The sequence below is a fragment of the Lycium barbarum genome, chromosome 1, assembly GCF_019175385.1.
Source record: "Lycium barbarum isolate Lr01 chromosome 1, ASM1917538v2, whole genome shotgun sequence".
Classification (NCBI taxonomy): Eukaryota; Viridiplantae; Streptophyta; class Magnoliopsida; order Solanales; family Solanaceae; genus Lycium; species Lycium barbarum.
This window is the reverse complement of record NC_083337.1, coordinates 3,996,285-4,012,413: the sequence shown is the minus strand read 5'-3', so window position 1 is coordinate 4,012,413 and position 16,129 is coordinate 3,996,285. Positions and strand designations below refer to the sequence as shown.

The following is a 16,129-nucleotide window of genomic DNA, read 5'->3' as shown; positions in this document are numbered from 1 at the left end:
AAACTATAATGCGTAAATTATTTACATCTAGTGAATAATATGGAAATTTCTTCGTAACGGGTCTTCACTTTGCGTCAAATTAAATTGGGGAAGTGTACAAATATTCATTTTTGAGGTCGCTATTTAACTTTTACCCAGCATTGTATTTTTTTTACAAATTTATTCGCTTCGAGTAAAATTTCAGATAGTCACGTCTGAGTTTGACGAAACATTAGCGTCTCAAGTGTGGCTATTGTGAAGGCCAAACATCAAAGGTTTTCGCTTGAGTCTTGTGTCTAAATTTTTCATGTACACAGGTAAAAATAGGCTATAATTTCAGTCATGTATGTCTGAAATTCTTTTGCCAAAGATAAATAAATTGTTTTTCGAATTTCAACAATCCAATGCACGAACTGCATGTAAAAATGGGCTCAAATTTTAGTCGCGTGGGTCTAGAATTCTTTTGCCAAAAAACAATAAAAAAAATTCGATTTACAACACCCAAATCTACTCCAAAATAAGCTCAAATTTGAAACATAAGTTTCATATATCATAAAGAACAAATTTCAATCACCAATTCAAAAATAATAACAAATCTAACAAACTCATTTAGCACCCCTTTTCATTTTTTCATGTATGCGTCGTTTCAGTCATACATCCATGAAACACATGTTAAAATGAGCTATAATTTCAGTCGTGTGCGTCTGAACAAGAAGAAGCGAGAAGAAGCAGTCGCGAATGTCTGAAGTTATCTAATAAGTGCGTATTCATGCAGGAAAACAACTCAAAGTGGATGCTACTTAAAATGGGGCGACCAAAAGGGCGTCCCGCGAAAATTAACAATTAATTTCATGTTCTATTGTTTGTGTGGGCCTTCATCAATTCCTTTGAGATGCATACTTCCTAGGTGGATACCTAATGCGTATTGCACTGAACAACTCAATACGCACAACGCCTAGTATACAATCATTTACGGTTAGGATAGCTAGGATATCTAATTTACTGTGTTCTCCTAGACTACATCTCTCGGTGTCAGTATCGCTCCAAAAAGTGCTTTCTCTGTTAGTGCTTTTTTTGATCTTTACGCATTTCATTGCTCCACCGAAAATTTCTACAGTCCGTACTGTACTCCAGCTTGGTAATTTCCATTATCCTTCGAGGGTTGAGCACTGAGAGTTGAGAATAGACTTAAAAAACCGCTTATAGATGCTTTACACCCAATCATTTCGGATAACGCTTGCATACATGTCTTCTCTGTGTGTCTATATATATAAAAGTATTCTTTGAAATTACTATTTGTTTACATATATTTTTGGAGTTGAGTACAAGGGAGTGAATGCTCGCACATGCTCTTAGTAAGATGAATTTACTTCATTGCAAAATATAGATGGCTCTGTACTCGAATAATAGATTTGGATTGCGCGATTATTGACATAAACATGGTTTATTTTAATTACAATGAATCGTCGAAACTAGATTGAAATAGAACTATATGAACATTAAAAATCTGTATGACCGATCCAACTAATTTAGGATTTAGACATGGTTTGATTTTATATCCTTAAATCAGAAATTTTACTCATCCATAATTTACCAAAAATCATGTTGGCAATTCCTTTAACAACAATCGCCTCGATATAAAGTCCATAACATTAGAATCCTGTAAAAGTAATCTATAAAAGGAACAACATTTATAAACATTTGCCTTGATATTCAAGCAAGGCCAAGGGTGTCAGTTGCAATTAATTGCTTGATTTCACAAGACTAGAACTAGCAGCTGCTATTTATTGCCTAGGCCAAGATTTGCATGGCTGGCTTACAACTTCGAGCTAGATCCATAACTTAAACAGCCTAAGGTTCAACCAAAAAGAAAACTTAAATCCAGTCTAGTCTAATCCCAATTAAATAGAAATAGTGCCAATCGGTCACTTTTCGGCTCTATATTTTTCAAATACATGAGCTAACTGGTGACTATTTGTGGCCCCTTACATGTTGAGATGTAGATCCAGAATTTTAAATTTATGCATTTTGAATGATGGAACAATAACCGGGTTCAGGATAAGTTATGTACACACATTACGTGGAATACAAATACAGGGTCTAAACCAAGGCTTTGAATTTTGCAGAACCAATAACTTTCAACAGTAGATCCACCCGTCAGCATGTTACCCTTCAAATTTTTAAATACCAAGCTTTGAGTTAGTTCAACTTATCATCTTTTTGGCAATAGTAATCAACAGTGTTCACTAGAAAATGATGTGCTTCAACTACATCAGTTATCACTCTCTGTACACCTCCTCATGGGATTTTCATTCAAGAGGAAAGTTATAAAGCATGTAGCACTATAGCAACAACAACGATAATGACTACGCCTCAATCCCAAACAGTTGGGATCGACTACATGAATCTTCACTTCCATTTCAGCCAATTCATGATGAAATAACCTTCCCGAGAGAGGCCCCTAAGCCAAAACCTGGTACATAATTTAGCAAATGGGAGGATGAATGACAAGAAACAATCAAAAACATTTGAAGGGAAGTACAAGAACATAAACAAGTTAAATCAAAAAACATTTGAGGATGAATTTACTTCATTGCAAAATATAGATGGCTCTGTACTCGGATAATCGATTTGGATCGCGATTATTGACATAAACATGGTTTAATTACAATTTACAATGAATCGATAAACGTGGCTTAATTACAATGAATCGTCGAAACTAGATTGAAATAGAACGATATGAACATTTAAAATCTGTATGATCGATCCAACTAATTTAGGATTGAGGCATGGTTTGATTTTATATCCTTAAATCAGAAAATTTACTCATCCATAATTTACCAAAAATCATGTTGGCAATTCTTTTAACAACAATCGCCTCAATATAAAGTCTTACAATCCTGTAAAAGAAATCTATAAAGGGAACGAACATTTATAAACCTTTGCCTTGATATTCAAGCAAGGTCAAGGGTGTCGGTTGCAATTAATTGCTTGATTTCACAAGACTAGAACTAGCAGCTGCTATTTATTGCCTAGGCCAAGATTTGCATGGCTAGCTTACAACTTTGAGCTAGATCCATAACAAACAGCCTAAGGTTCAACCAAAAAGAAAACTTAAATCCAGTCTAGTCTAGTCCCAAATAAATAGAAATAGTATCAATTGGTCACTTTTCGGCTCTATATTTTTCAATTACATGAGCTAACTAGTGACTATTTGTGGCCTCTTACATGTTCGGAAGTCGGTTCAGGATTTTAAGTTTATGCATTTTGAATGATGGAACAACAACTGGGTTTAGGATAAGTTATGTACGCACGTTACGTGGAATGCAAATACAGGGTCTAAACCAAGGCTATTGAATTCTGCAGAACCTGTAACTTTCAACAGGAGATCCACCCCTATCAGCATGTTACCCTTCAAATTTTCAAATACCAAGCTTTGAGTTAGTTCAACTTATCATCTTTTTGGCAATAGTAAACAACAGTGTTCACTAAAAAAGGATGTGCTTCAACTATATCAGTTATTACTCTCTGTGTACCCTCCCCATGGGATTTTCATTCAAAAGGAAAGTTATAAAGCATGTAGCACTACAGCAGCAACAACAACAATAACTACGCCTCAATCCCAAACAGTTGGGATAGACTACATGAATCTTCACTTCCATTTCAGCCAATTCATGATGAAATAACCTTCCCGAGAGAGGCCCCTAAGCCAAAACCTGGTACATAATTTAGCAAATGGGAGGATGAATGACAAGAAACAATCAAAAACATTTGAAGGGAAGTACAAGAACATAACCAAGTCTGAGTTATAACAACTTAGCAAACATAAATCAGCAAGCTATGATATATCACACAATGTGCAACGAAAGGTTTCAATTATTGCCATGGTGAAGCAAGAATTCTTGAACTAACATACACATTTGAATGTAAAAGCCATGAATCTACAAAATATCCAGCAATTGACTCAGATGAGAACTTCAAGACTGGTTTGCAGGAAGACGGTCAAGCACGAGAACTTAGAGACCTTAAAATTTAGGGCATTTCAGAGTAGAGATAACTTGTTTAAAATTATTGGAAAGAGCAGTAAAAAGTTAAAACAGGCAAATCCTCTGAAAACCCCACACATGATGACCGCAGATATTACTCAGTAATTTCATAGCAGCAGCTCGGTTATCAGGTCAGAGTCACTTCATCAAAGAAGATACAAGACCTCTACAAAAGACACGTAAAAATACTGAAATAGAGATTTTTTTCTAGTTTCCCCAATACTAAAGCGATTTTTCAAATTAGACAGGCACCAGTAGTTAATCTAATCAGAAGGAAAATCACCACAAGATTGTAATATAATTGCCAAAGCAACACTCTGGCTTCAAACGAACATAGAGCGCCAACACTTTAGGTAGTCAAAATAATAGGCTAAAGGAGAGTTATACACGAACTCAATTATTTGAGACAATTCAGTACTACATATGAATTCAGTACTACATATGAATTCAGTGCGATACAAATACTTTCTTTTAATGGTTATACACCAACAAACTTGTTTAAATGAAGAAAAAAATGGTTGCAATAAAAACTCCCACAGCCGAGAGAAAAGTACTAACAGAAATATGTCACCTAGTCCACTTTAGCAAACAAAACGTAGTTCATGGCCACTAGCCAATCAAGATAACACATGGAATTCTAGTATAAGGTGAGAGCCAAAAGCTAAGTAAGGTAGCCCAACATAACTAAAAGCGCTATCAAAAAATTGTAACGTCCATACTTGGTCAGGTAAAAAAGCTCGACTTTATGGTTTTCTTGCATATCGAAGATAGCAGAAAATGCCAACTACAGCAGCTGCAGCAACGGAAGATGCAGCCACCGCCGTTAAGTTTACTTTGCCACCCAGAGATTTAACCTTATCCTCTGCTGAAATACCGTTAATATTGCTGTCGACGTCTCTTTCAGTAATCAATGCTTCCTTCTCCTCCAACTTCTTCTCCAACTCGGTCACTCTCCCCATCATTTCTTTTACCCTCTTCTCCAACTCATCTTTCACCGTGCGAAGTGCCTCCTTCTCCTTTTTCCACGCCTCGTTGTTCTTCACAGTAGCTTTCAAATCCTCGATCTTTTTGTTCAAACCCCTAATTTCTTTTTCCTTCCCTTCTATTTCAGCTCTCCGATCTTTTTCACTAGCTTCCAGTTTCTCGACTTTCAACAATAATAAATTCCTTTTACTCTCAATAGCGCTCAGTTTCTCGCTCTTCTCATTTTCGCTACTCTTTAACCCCTCTAGAACCGATTTCAGTTTCGATAATTCAGAATTCGATTCTTCCAGATCGTTCATCGCAGTTATGAGATCGTGTTGCAGTCGAGAGTGTTCACCCTCGAGCTCTGCTGCTCGAGCAGCTACTGATCCAAAAGACTTGTTTTCGGATTCAAGCCTCTCCGCCTTCTTCTGCAACTCGATTTTTTCATTCTGTATTTCTTCAATCGAGTGCTTCGATTTCTCCATCCTCTCTTTGATGACTTGGTTCTCATGAAAAAGTTGATTATTTTCTTGCTCTAATGCGGCTATTTTCTGCGTCAGTGGAGCGGTTTTCAATGCAGCATCCGAATCTTCCTCTCCTTCGATCTCCACTGCATCATCGAAAACATCCCCATTGGCAGCGTTCTCATCCGCCATATTTAAACCTGAAATTAATCCAACAATACTCAACAACAACAACAACTACTACTACTACTAGTATGCCTTAGTCCCAAATAAGCTATGTTGCACGGACTCTTCAAAAATATCGTCAGGTGCGTGTCGGATACTCCAAAAGTAGTGCATTTTGGAGAATCCGACATGGGTGCGGCAACGAAAGTGAAGAGTCCGCGCAACTTAGCAAATAAGTTGGAAATCCAAGAGAATATGCCTGTAAATCAATAAATCCAGAAAAACAAAACTTCAAGAAAATTTCGAGAAACGCCAAATTCACCAACCCAGAAATGAAAATTTTCAAAATTAGCCAATGATGAAAAACTAAATTAATTAGCTCTATTACATGTTATTCAATTTACAAATACATAATTTCCCTTCCTAATCTGCATTTTACAATAATAATATCAACCCTTCATTTCAAATATGTAACTAAATTCTACAGTAAATCCAATCAACTAAAAGACTTTTTTTTTCTTTTTTTTTTTTGTAAAATATGAACTCTGACCTGAGAAATGAAAACTAAAATTAAGTTTACACTATTACATTAAATTCTATTTTGCACATACAATATTTCATTTCCTAATGTTTATTTTATAAAAATAGCATCTACCCTTCAATCCCAAACTAACAAGATCTCAATATATTCATTTAATTTCAAATATTTAATTAAATTCTGCAATTTCAAACAATTTTTTTTAAGAAAAAAAATTCCCTAAATTAATTGGGAAATTAAGAAACACCGAATTCATTGACCCAGAAATGATTTTTTTTTTTTTTTGAAATTACCATATGATGAAAACTATAATTAATTAACTCCTAATCCATTAAATTCCATTAACAAATACATAATTTCACTTACTAATTTGCATTTTACAACAATAATAATATCTACCCTTCATTTCAAATATATAACTAAATTCAACAAAAAATCAAATCAACAGCAAAAAGAGAAAAAATAAAAATCTAAATTAAATATTTGAAATCACCCAATGATAAAATAATTTATTTAAAAAAAAAACTAAATTAATTGTAAAATTTAACAAATAACAATAACCCAATTCACTATCCCAGAAATGAAATATTTTTTAAATCACCATACCCTTAATACTAAATATGTAACTAAAAAAATCAAATTGTGGAATGTGAAGGCTAACCTTTGGAAATTCGATTTGGAAATTAGGGTTTTGGTTGTTTTACTGTATTTTATTTGATTCTAAAAGATCAATTTTTTTTATTTTTTTATTTTGTGGAATAATATCAAATCTTAAAAAATGATGGTTTGTGAAATTGTAAGGTGGCAAATGAATGAGCAAAAAAAAAGAAGGGATCTGAATATGAAAGTTTTTTATTTTAGTGGGCCAAATGTGATGTTAAAGGGCTCAACTTTTTTGTTGGATAATATAAAGCCCATTTACAAATTGGGCCTAGATTTCTCTCAGAAGTGTCAGAATAATTACACGGTTTGTCCTTCAAAATCGAACTTATGCCTCGTAGGTATGAGTTCTTCAAGAGAACGGGCATAACTTGTGGATATTATGAAGCGTCACTATGCCCTCTAATATAAATTCGATTTTAAAAGTCAAAAATTAAAGAGCGGCAATAATAATATATACCATTCACTTCAAAAATGGAATTGGATTGGGAAATACTCAAACTCAGTTAAACAAAGCTGCCTTGAATTTTTTTTTTTTTTTTTTTTACTTGTAATCGTTTATTAACTGTGTTGGTGAATAACCTTGAAATCCTACCGGATTGGTAAGATTTATCTGTGTTGTTCAATTATTCACAAGTTCTATCATATTGTCAAGGTTTATTTGTTATTATTTGCAATGTGTGTTGTTGAAGTATCTTGAAGTCTTACCAAGTTGTCAAGACTTACTTGTAGCTCTTTACAACATATGTTGTTGAAGTACCTTGAAGTCCTACCGGATTGTCAAGATTCACTCGTAACACTTTACAACGCATACTATTGAGTTGCCTTCAAATCCTACCAGGTTGTCAGACGTACTTGTAACCGTTTGCACATGTGTTGTTGAAGTACCTTGAAGTCCTACCAAATTGTCAAGACTTACTTAGCAATATTTTACAAAGCATGTTGTAGCAATATTTTACAACACATGTTGTTGAGTTGCCTTCAAGTCCTATCGAATTATCAAGACTTATAACGGTTTACAATCTGTGTTGTTGAATTACCTTGAAATCCTACCGGATTGATAAAATTTGAGGCTTGTTCAATCTTTTAGAAAATCTCCCGAATTAACATGACTTCAAAACCTTAAAACATCTTTTATCTCCACAAAGACATAAAGACAACTGCTTTATAAGGAAAGTGCTCTTTGATCCTTTTTTTTTCAATATTAGTTATTCAAATTCATTGAACACTAATGCTTATTGTCTATGAAACTTGAGAATGTCTCTCTTTCACACTCTATTGCTTCTAGTTAACATCCTTCATAAATTGATATCTTATCTCGAGGTCAAAGAGAATATTTGTCCCCTAAATAGTTCCTTATAAGGTCTCATGATGTTAAAAGCTACCTTTTTCATTTCCTAAATAAGATTTCTAACTTTAGACAAATTAGCATTTTGCTCTAAAATACAATCCATTCAAACAAAATGACTTAATAAACCCAAATAATTAAGTATGGTATTGTGGGTTTAACTTCTATACATTGATAGTGTAAAATCAAATCAATAGTTAAAGAAGTCATTTTAAATTAATTGTAAAATTTGACAAATAAGAATAACTCAATTCACTATCCCAGAAATGAAATATTTTTTAAATCACCATACCCTTAATACTAAATATGTAACTAAAAAAAATCAAATCAACAGCCAAAAAAGAGGGGGAAAAATTGTGGAATGTGAAGGCTAACCTTTGAAATGAAGAATGTAAATTCGATTTGGAAATTAGGGTTTTGGTTGTTTTACTGTATTTTATTTGATTCTAAAAGATCAATTTTTTTATTTTTTATTTTGTGATTTGTGGAATAATATCAAATCTTAAAAAATGATGGTTTGTGAAATTCTAAGGTGGCAAATGATTGAGCAAAAAAAAAGGAATCTGAATATGAAAGTTTTGATTTTAGTGGGCCAAATGTGATGTTAAAGGGCTCAACTTTTTTGTTGGATAATATAAAGCCCATTTACAAATTGGGCCTAGATTTCTCTCAGAAGTGTCAGAATAATTACACGGTTTGTCCTTCAAAATCGAACCTATGCCTAGTAGGTATGAGTTATTCAAGGGAACGGGCATAACTTGTGGATATTGTGAAGCGTCAGTATGCCCTCTAATATAAATTCGATTTTGAAAGTCAAAAATTAAAGAGCAGCAATGATAATATATACCATTCACTTCAAATATGGATTTGGATTGGGAAATACTCAAACTTAGTTAAACAAAGCTGCCTTGAAATATTATCTTTTTTTTTTTTACTTGTAATCGTTTATTAACTGTGTTGGTGAATAACCTTGAAATCCTACCGGATTGGTAAGATTTATCTGTGTTGTTCAATTATTCACAAGTTCTATCATATTGTCAAGGTTTATTTGTTACTATTTGCAATGTGTGTTGTTGAAGTATCTTGAAGTCTTACCAAGTTGTCAAGACTTACTTGTAACTCTTTACAACATATGTTGTTGAAGTACCTTGAAGTCCTACCGGATTGTCAAGATTCACTCGTAACACTTTACAACGCATACTGTTGAGTTGCCTTCAAATCCTATCAGGTTGTCAAACGTACTTGTAACCGTTTGCACATGTGTTGTTGAAGTACCTTGAAGTTCTACCAAATTGTCAAGACTTACTTAGCAATATTTTACAAAGCATGTTGTAGCAATATTTTACAACACATGTTGTTGAGTTGCCTTCAAGTCCTATCGAATTATCAAGACTTATAACGGTTTACAATCTGTGTTGTTGAATTACCTTGAAATCCTACCAGATTGATAAAATTTGAGGCTTGTTCAATCTTTCAGAAAATCTCCCAAATTAACATGACTTCAAAACCGTAGAACATCTTTTATCTCCACAAAGACATAAAGACAACTGCTTTATAAGGAAAGTGCTCTTTGATCCTTTTTTTTTTCAATATTAGTTATTCAAATTCATTGAACACTAATGCTTATTGTCTATGAAACTTGACAATGTCTCTCTTTCACACTCTATTGCTTCTAGTTAACATCCTTCATAAATTGATATCTTATCTCGAGGTCAAAGAGAATATCTGTCCCCTAAATAGTTCCTTGTAAGGTCTCATGATGTTAAAAGCTACCTTTTTCATTTCCTAAATAAGATTTCTAACTTTAGACAAATTAGCATTTTGCTCTAAAATACAATCCATTCAAACAAAATGACTTAATAAACCCAGATAATTAAGTATGGTATTGCGGGTTTAACTTCTATACATTGATAGTGTAAAATCAAATCAATAGTTAAAGAAGTCATTTTAAATTGAGATTGCATAATATACATTCAAAAACTCTTAAACTGGAAACACGAATGACTTAATAAATTATATTGTGTATTCTATTTTGAAAGGTTCATAAAAAGTTACTAAATAAATAGGGAATTTCTAATGTTTAATTTTTTTTTTATTTCATCTCAATGTATTTGATGAATTACGTATAAATTTTATGTATTTCAAAATTAATCACTTAAATTTCTTATTTAAAAAACCCCATAACACAAAATATCGTATATGATCCCCTTTGAAAATGGGGTTTAGTTGTTTGATTTTAATTATATGCAAGTAAACAGTGAAAACTTATTCCTATCACATTAAGTCAATAAATATCTTATCCGCACTAGGTGTTTACACCGAACCAATATATGTAGGACATATATATCTTTGCATATAGACTTGTAGAACCTAACCATAGTTAATTAATATATATTTTCATCTTATCAAATCATTTAATTATGATAAACTTACATGATTTTGGTGTAAACATCGAGTGCGATTAAATATTTATGATGGTTAATTAATATGGATTCTTGCCTCATTAAATCACTTAATTATGATAAATTTGGTGTTAACACTGGGTACAAAAGTATTTACAGCATATAGTTTGCTTAGATTAGTTTACTCTTCTTATAGAAACGTCTTAGACAAGAAATTCCCAAATAACTATAAATATTGGATAAGGTAGTTGCCAAGTCTTATACGATGTGTGTTAAGCCAAAGATAATTATGGGGTTGCTTTCGTCCTAAAGTTTGACAAGGATATCGTACAGCTCCTATGGCTTATAATGTTGTCATTTTTTATTATATAAGCAAGTGGTCCATCCATATTTTTATGACCTAATTTAGTTGCAAAAAATAATAAAATAATTATTATGATTGTGATTGTGATGATATACCTAGATAAAATTTATCAAAATATGTTATATTAAGAGGGAGAGAAATTAAGAAGGTTATGATCATTTCACAAGAATTTATCAAAATATGTTATTCTAAATATTAAGAGGGAGAGAAATTAAGAAGGTTATGATCATTTTACAAGCACTTGTTAATTTATTTACGTGTACGTATTAAAGATGTCTATAAGTTACTAGACGGTCTAGGCCCGTGCGCACACTTTAGATTATAGTGCATTTATGTGTATGTAGTTGTCTTTGAATATTGATTATATATATATATATATATATATATATATATAGAGAGAGAGAGAGAGAGAGAGAGAGAGAGTATATATATTATGTTTAAAACATGATTAATATAACATTGTAGTTTGTGCTCCATATCTAAAATTTTATTATATTAATGTTTGCTATGAATATAAAATCGGCAAATTTATTAATATTTTTTAAAAGAGAAGACTTGTTTAAAAGGAAACTATTTTCCTCTCTTTGAGATAAAACAATAGCAATATTTAAGCATACTTTCAATTTTAATTCGATTAATTTAAAGGTGTAAAATACTTATTATTTTTTATCAAATTTTGATTTGGATAATTCTAATTCTAATTATTAAATTAATTTTACATGTTTAAAACGAAACAAAGTAGAAATTGATTTTCTATTTAAACGAAGAAATACTATTTTTTAATTTTTGGTAAATATTCTCGGTGTAGCTCATTTTACTTGTCATGTTGTCTTTTGCATTAAATTCTATATATTTTAAGTATATTTATTTTAGTGAACATAACAACTTGATTATGTCAATATGAGATACTATGTTCAAAACACGATTAATATAACATTATAGTTTGTACTCCGTATTTAAAATTTTATTATATTAGTGTTTGCTACCATGGTGCTTAATATGGGGCCCACATTTTTTTTTAACATTGTTTGGTTTTTAAATATGGGATTCACTTTTGTTTTTCAATATTGCTTGATTTTGTTAATATGGGGTCCACTTTTTTTTCCCGTGAGTTTGGATGTGGTGAGTTCCACTTTTTTTTTAATACTGGATGGTGTTTAATATGGGACCCACAATTTGGGATTCATTTTTTTTATATATATATTGCTTGATTTTGTCAATATGGGATACTATGTTCAAAACACGATTAATATAACATTGTAGTTTGTGCTCCATATTTAAAACTTTATTATATTAGTGTTTGCTACGAATACGCATGGTGTTTAATATGGGACTCACATTTTTTTTAACATTGTTTGTTTTTTAAATATGAGATTCACTTTTTTTTTTCAATATTGCTTGATTTTGTTAATATGGGTCCACTTTTTTTTTTCCCGTGAGTTTGGATGTGATGAGTTTCACTTTTTTTTTTTTTATATATATATTGCTTGATTTTGTCAACATGGAATACTATGTGCAAAACACGATTAATATAACATTGTAGTTTGTGCTCCGTATTTAAAACTTTATTATATTAGTGTTTGCTACGAATACGCACGGTGTTTAATATGGGGCCCACAAATTTTTTTAACATTGTTTGTTTTTTAAATATAGGATTCACTTTTTTTTTTAATATTACTTGATTTTATTAATATGGGGTTCACTTTTTTTTTCCCGTGAGTTTGGATGTGATGAGTTTCACTTTTTTTTTTTGTTTTTAATACTGGATGGTGTTTAATATGGGGCCCACATTTTTTTCAATATTAGTTGTTGTTTAATATATATGGGGCTCACAATTGTTTTTTTACAATTTTGTTTTTTTATGGGCCTGTTTAATATGGGACCCAATTTTTTTTTTTATATATACTATGTTCAAAACACGATTGATATAACATTATAATTTGTGCTCCGTATCTAAAATTTTATTATATTAGTGTTTGCTAAGAATACAAAGTCTACATTTTTTTTTTATATATTGCTTGATTTTGTCAATATGGGATACTATGTTCAAAACACGATTAATATAACATTGTAGTTTGTGCTCCGTATTTAAAACTTTATTATATTAGTGTTTGCTACGAATACGCATGGTGTTTAATATGGGTCCCACATTTTTTTTTAACATTGTTTGTTTTTTAAATATGGGATTCACTTTTTTTTCAATATTGCTTGATTTTGTTAATATGGGGTCCATTTTTTTTTCCCGTGAGTTTGGATGTGGTGGGTTTCACTTTTTTTTTAAAAACTGGATGGTATTTACTATGGGGCCCATAATTTTTTTTAATATTAGTTGTTGTTTAATATATATGGGGCCCACAATTTTTTTTATGGACCTGTTTAATATGAGGCCCAAAATTATTTTTTTTATTACGGGGAGGGGGGGTCCACAACGGACGACGAAAAAGAGCACCAACCGGTGCTTCTTAATAGTAGTAAAGTGTTACAAATCAAATATAGCCAAAACACATCAGTTGATAGTTTATATAATGATTTTTTAACTTATAATTTCTTATTTTTTTTTGTAGTTTCGCCAATACCCTTCGCAAAACCAAGTTATTAGAATTTCCTCCCGTTCCATTTTCAACGTTTGTCATTTTTCATGTCAAGACACTTTTAAATTTTCACAATTTTATAAAGTAAGTTAAACACCTTTAATGACATTATCTTTTACTAATTTAACAGGAAAAGTGTTTATCATTATTTTTTGGGAAAAGGGTCAAAAATAATCTTCTACTTTGGAAAAAGAGCTAAAAAAAATCCTCTGTTATGATTTTGGGTCAAAAATATCCCTCCAGTCATTAAAGTTTTCAAATATACCCCTATCTTAACGGAAATTCCCAAATCCCCCAAAATAACCCGATTTCATTTTTTCAACCCGCTCTATCATTAAATCCGTTCAGCTCCAGCAACATGGTTAGACACACTTCTTGAATTCGACAACACTGAAACCAACGTCGTTCTTAATTATCCCTTCTTCTCCTATTCTTCACACACCCAAAAAATTAAACCACCACTACCTCACCCATCAACTACTCACCCAGGTCCAACAGACCTTAAACTCGCAATTGGTGAACCCATCGGCGATTCGGGTCTATTTGAATCATCTAGTGGTGGTAGTAGTAATTTTCTAAGGCAGAACAGTTCACCGGCGGAGTTTGTTGCACATATTAACTCTGATGGTTACTTCTCAAGCTATGGAATTCCGACCACTTTGGACTATCTTTCTCAGCCCACTAAGCAAGCTATAGAGGGTGATTTGGAAAGTTCCCCTAGAAAATTATCATCCCACTTGGTTAGTATATAGTTGGGGTGGGTTTAATGATGGAGCGGGTTTAAAAAATGAAATCGAGTTATTTTGGAGGATTTGGGGATTTCCGTTAAGATAGGGGTATATTTGAAAACTTTAGTGACGGGAGGGATATTTTTGACACAAATTCGTAACGGAGGATATGTTTTGCCCGTTTCCCAAAGTAAAGGGGTATTTTTGACCCTTTTCCCTTATTTTTTATGAAACACATTACTTGTACATTATCAATTCGAACACTTCTATCTACACATATACTGTTTATTTAAGATCGATTTTAGCACTTAATAATATTTTCCAGCTATATTTTTAGTCAATTAAGCTAAATAGGCTCAAAAGCAAGATAAGATATAATCCATTTTTCCTTTTTTCCCTTTCTCAGTAATAACTGCATGAATAGAGTTTATGCATATCTGCAAATGGAGTCAACTTAGAAAATAAAAAGAGCTTCTAAAATTTTCAATTAATAGCATCACATTAACTATTAATGTACTTTAATTAGTTGACATATAGAAAACCACTTTGATAATTTCTGTTAAAAGACCGCATATAAAGTTTCTCCTCACAATCAACAGTTACTTAAAGCTATCATCAAAGGATGTGGTGCAGCGGATGGAGCTGCTCGATCCTCCCTTAGCCAGAAGCCTCGAGTTCGAGCCTTGGTTATGGAAAAATTCTTAGTAGAGAGCGCTTCTACCGAATGAGCCCTACGCGGCGCGAACCTTGATATAATCGGGCTCCAATGCGGGTACCGGACACCGGGTGAGAAATAAATAATTTTAAAAAACAGTTACTTAAACCTAGTTTATATATTCTTAATTTTTTAGTAGCTACTATTACATCATAACTTCAAAAGCACGTAGACTTATACATATAGCTTAATAATTGAATTCATGTCTATTTTAAAATAATTAGTCAAAAACTCAACGTTGTTCGTTATTTGTTGATACCATTATGAGTTTATTTATTCTATAATAATCAAGTAGAATGATCTTTCTCGTTTGATCAATAATGAGGATATGACATCAATTCACAATGATTCTATATACTACATTCATAATAATGTTCTCCATGCCTAAATAAGCAAAAAAACTACTGTACTGTACTATATTGCAATTAACATTTTCAACGACAAGCTGCATGATATCAAAATGACTGTAATTGACAAGACTCTACATTTAGTATGTTTACTATACAAGTTAAGTTCCATATTAGTTACTATTAATTTTCAATAATTGTACTATCATTTTTAAAGGAAAAAAGGTGTCACCTCATTAGAACTTAGAAGGCGTTTTATCCTCTTTAATGAGCCCACTCGACATGAATTCAAATTATTCGACCAATGTGTTTTAGATATTAAATGGTTAAATTGAAAAAGTCATCAATTAAGTCAAAACATATGGAAAAAATCCTACTCATATATGGTACCAAAACAACAAATGCGTGAGATGCATCATTTTCATACTCTTTTTTTTACTTAATTGCAGTAGATTAATTTGCATTTTTACTTTAATTTATTGCTTGACCAAAACAAACTCATTGATTTACGCCAAATATATGTAATTTTTTCTGGAAAGAAATTCCCATCCATTTTAGCCTAATTTCTATGCAATAATAATGAAAGAATTGTTAACGTACGCTATCAATTTAAAAGTCAACCATTGATAATTAGATATAATATAATATTAAGTATTTGTGTAAACAACATGAAAAACAAGCAACATGCTACACGTGTAAAAGACTTAAACATTTTTTATTTTTTTATTTTTGTGTGTAGAAATCAGGTTTCATCCATATTAAACCACAACCTAATCAATTGTCAGTATCGTATTAAGGAATTCAACTAATTTTTCT

At 31.8% G+C, this 16,129-nt stretch overlaps 1 protein-coding gene across 2 annotated transcripts; it reads right to left on the bottom strand.

Annotated features, from left to right (window-relative positions):
- Positions 1–3,398: 3,398 nt before the first annotated feature.
- LOC132629719 (peroxisomal and mitochondrial division factor 2) lies at positions 3,399–8,697 on the bottom strand. Of its 2 annotated transcripts, XM_060345107.1 has the most exons (3): positions 8,542–8,697; positions 4,745–5,655; positions 3,399–3,695 (listed from the first exon to the last, which is right to left on the bottom strand). In XM_060345107.1, the coding sequence occupies exon 2, from the start codon at positions 5,645–5,647 to the stop codon at positions 4,769–4,771; it is 879 nt and encodes a 292-aa protein (XP_060201090.1). In that variant the 5' UTR covers positions 5,648–5,655; positions 8,542–8,697; the 3' UTR covers positions 3,399–3,695; positions 4,745–4,768. The 2 variants fall into 2 exon arrangements, with proteins under 2 accessions (XP_060201090.1, XP_060201089.1); XM_060345106.1 differs by lacking the exons at positions 3,399–3,695; positions 8,542–8,697 and adding an exon at positions 6,820–6,976 and having other exon boundaries at positions 4,472–5,655.
- Positions 8,698–16,129: the final 7,432 nt, after the last annotated feature.

What these genes read in the sequence shown, in the direction of transcription:
- LOC132629719 (XM_060345107.1), bottom strand. Translation starts at nt 5,647, where the DNA reads ATGGCGGATGAGAACGCTGCCAATGGGGATGTTTTCGATGATGCAGTG.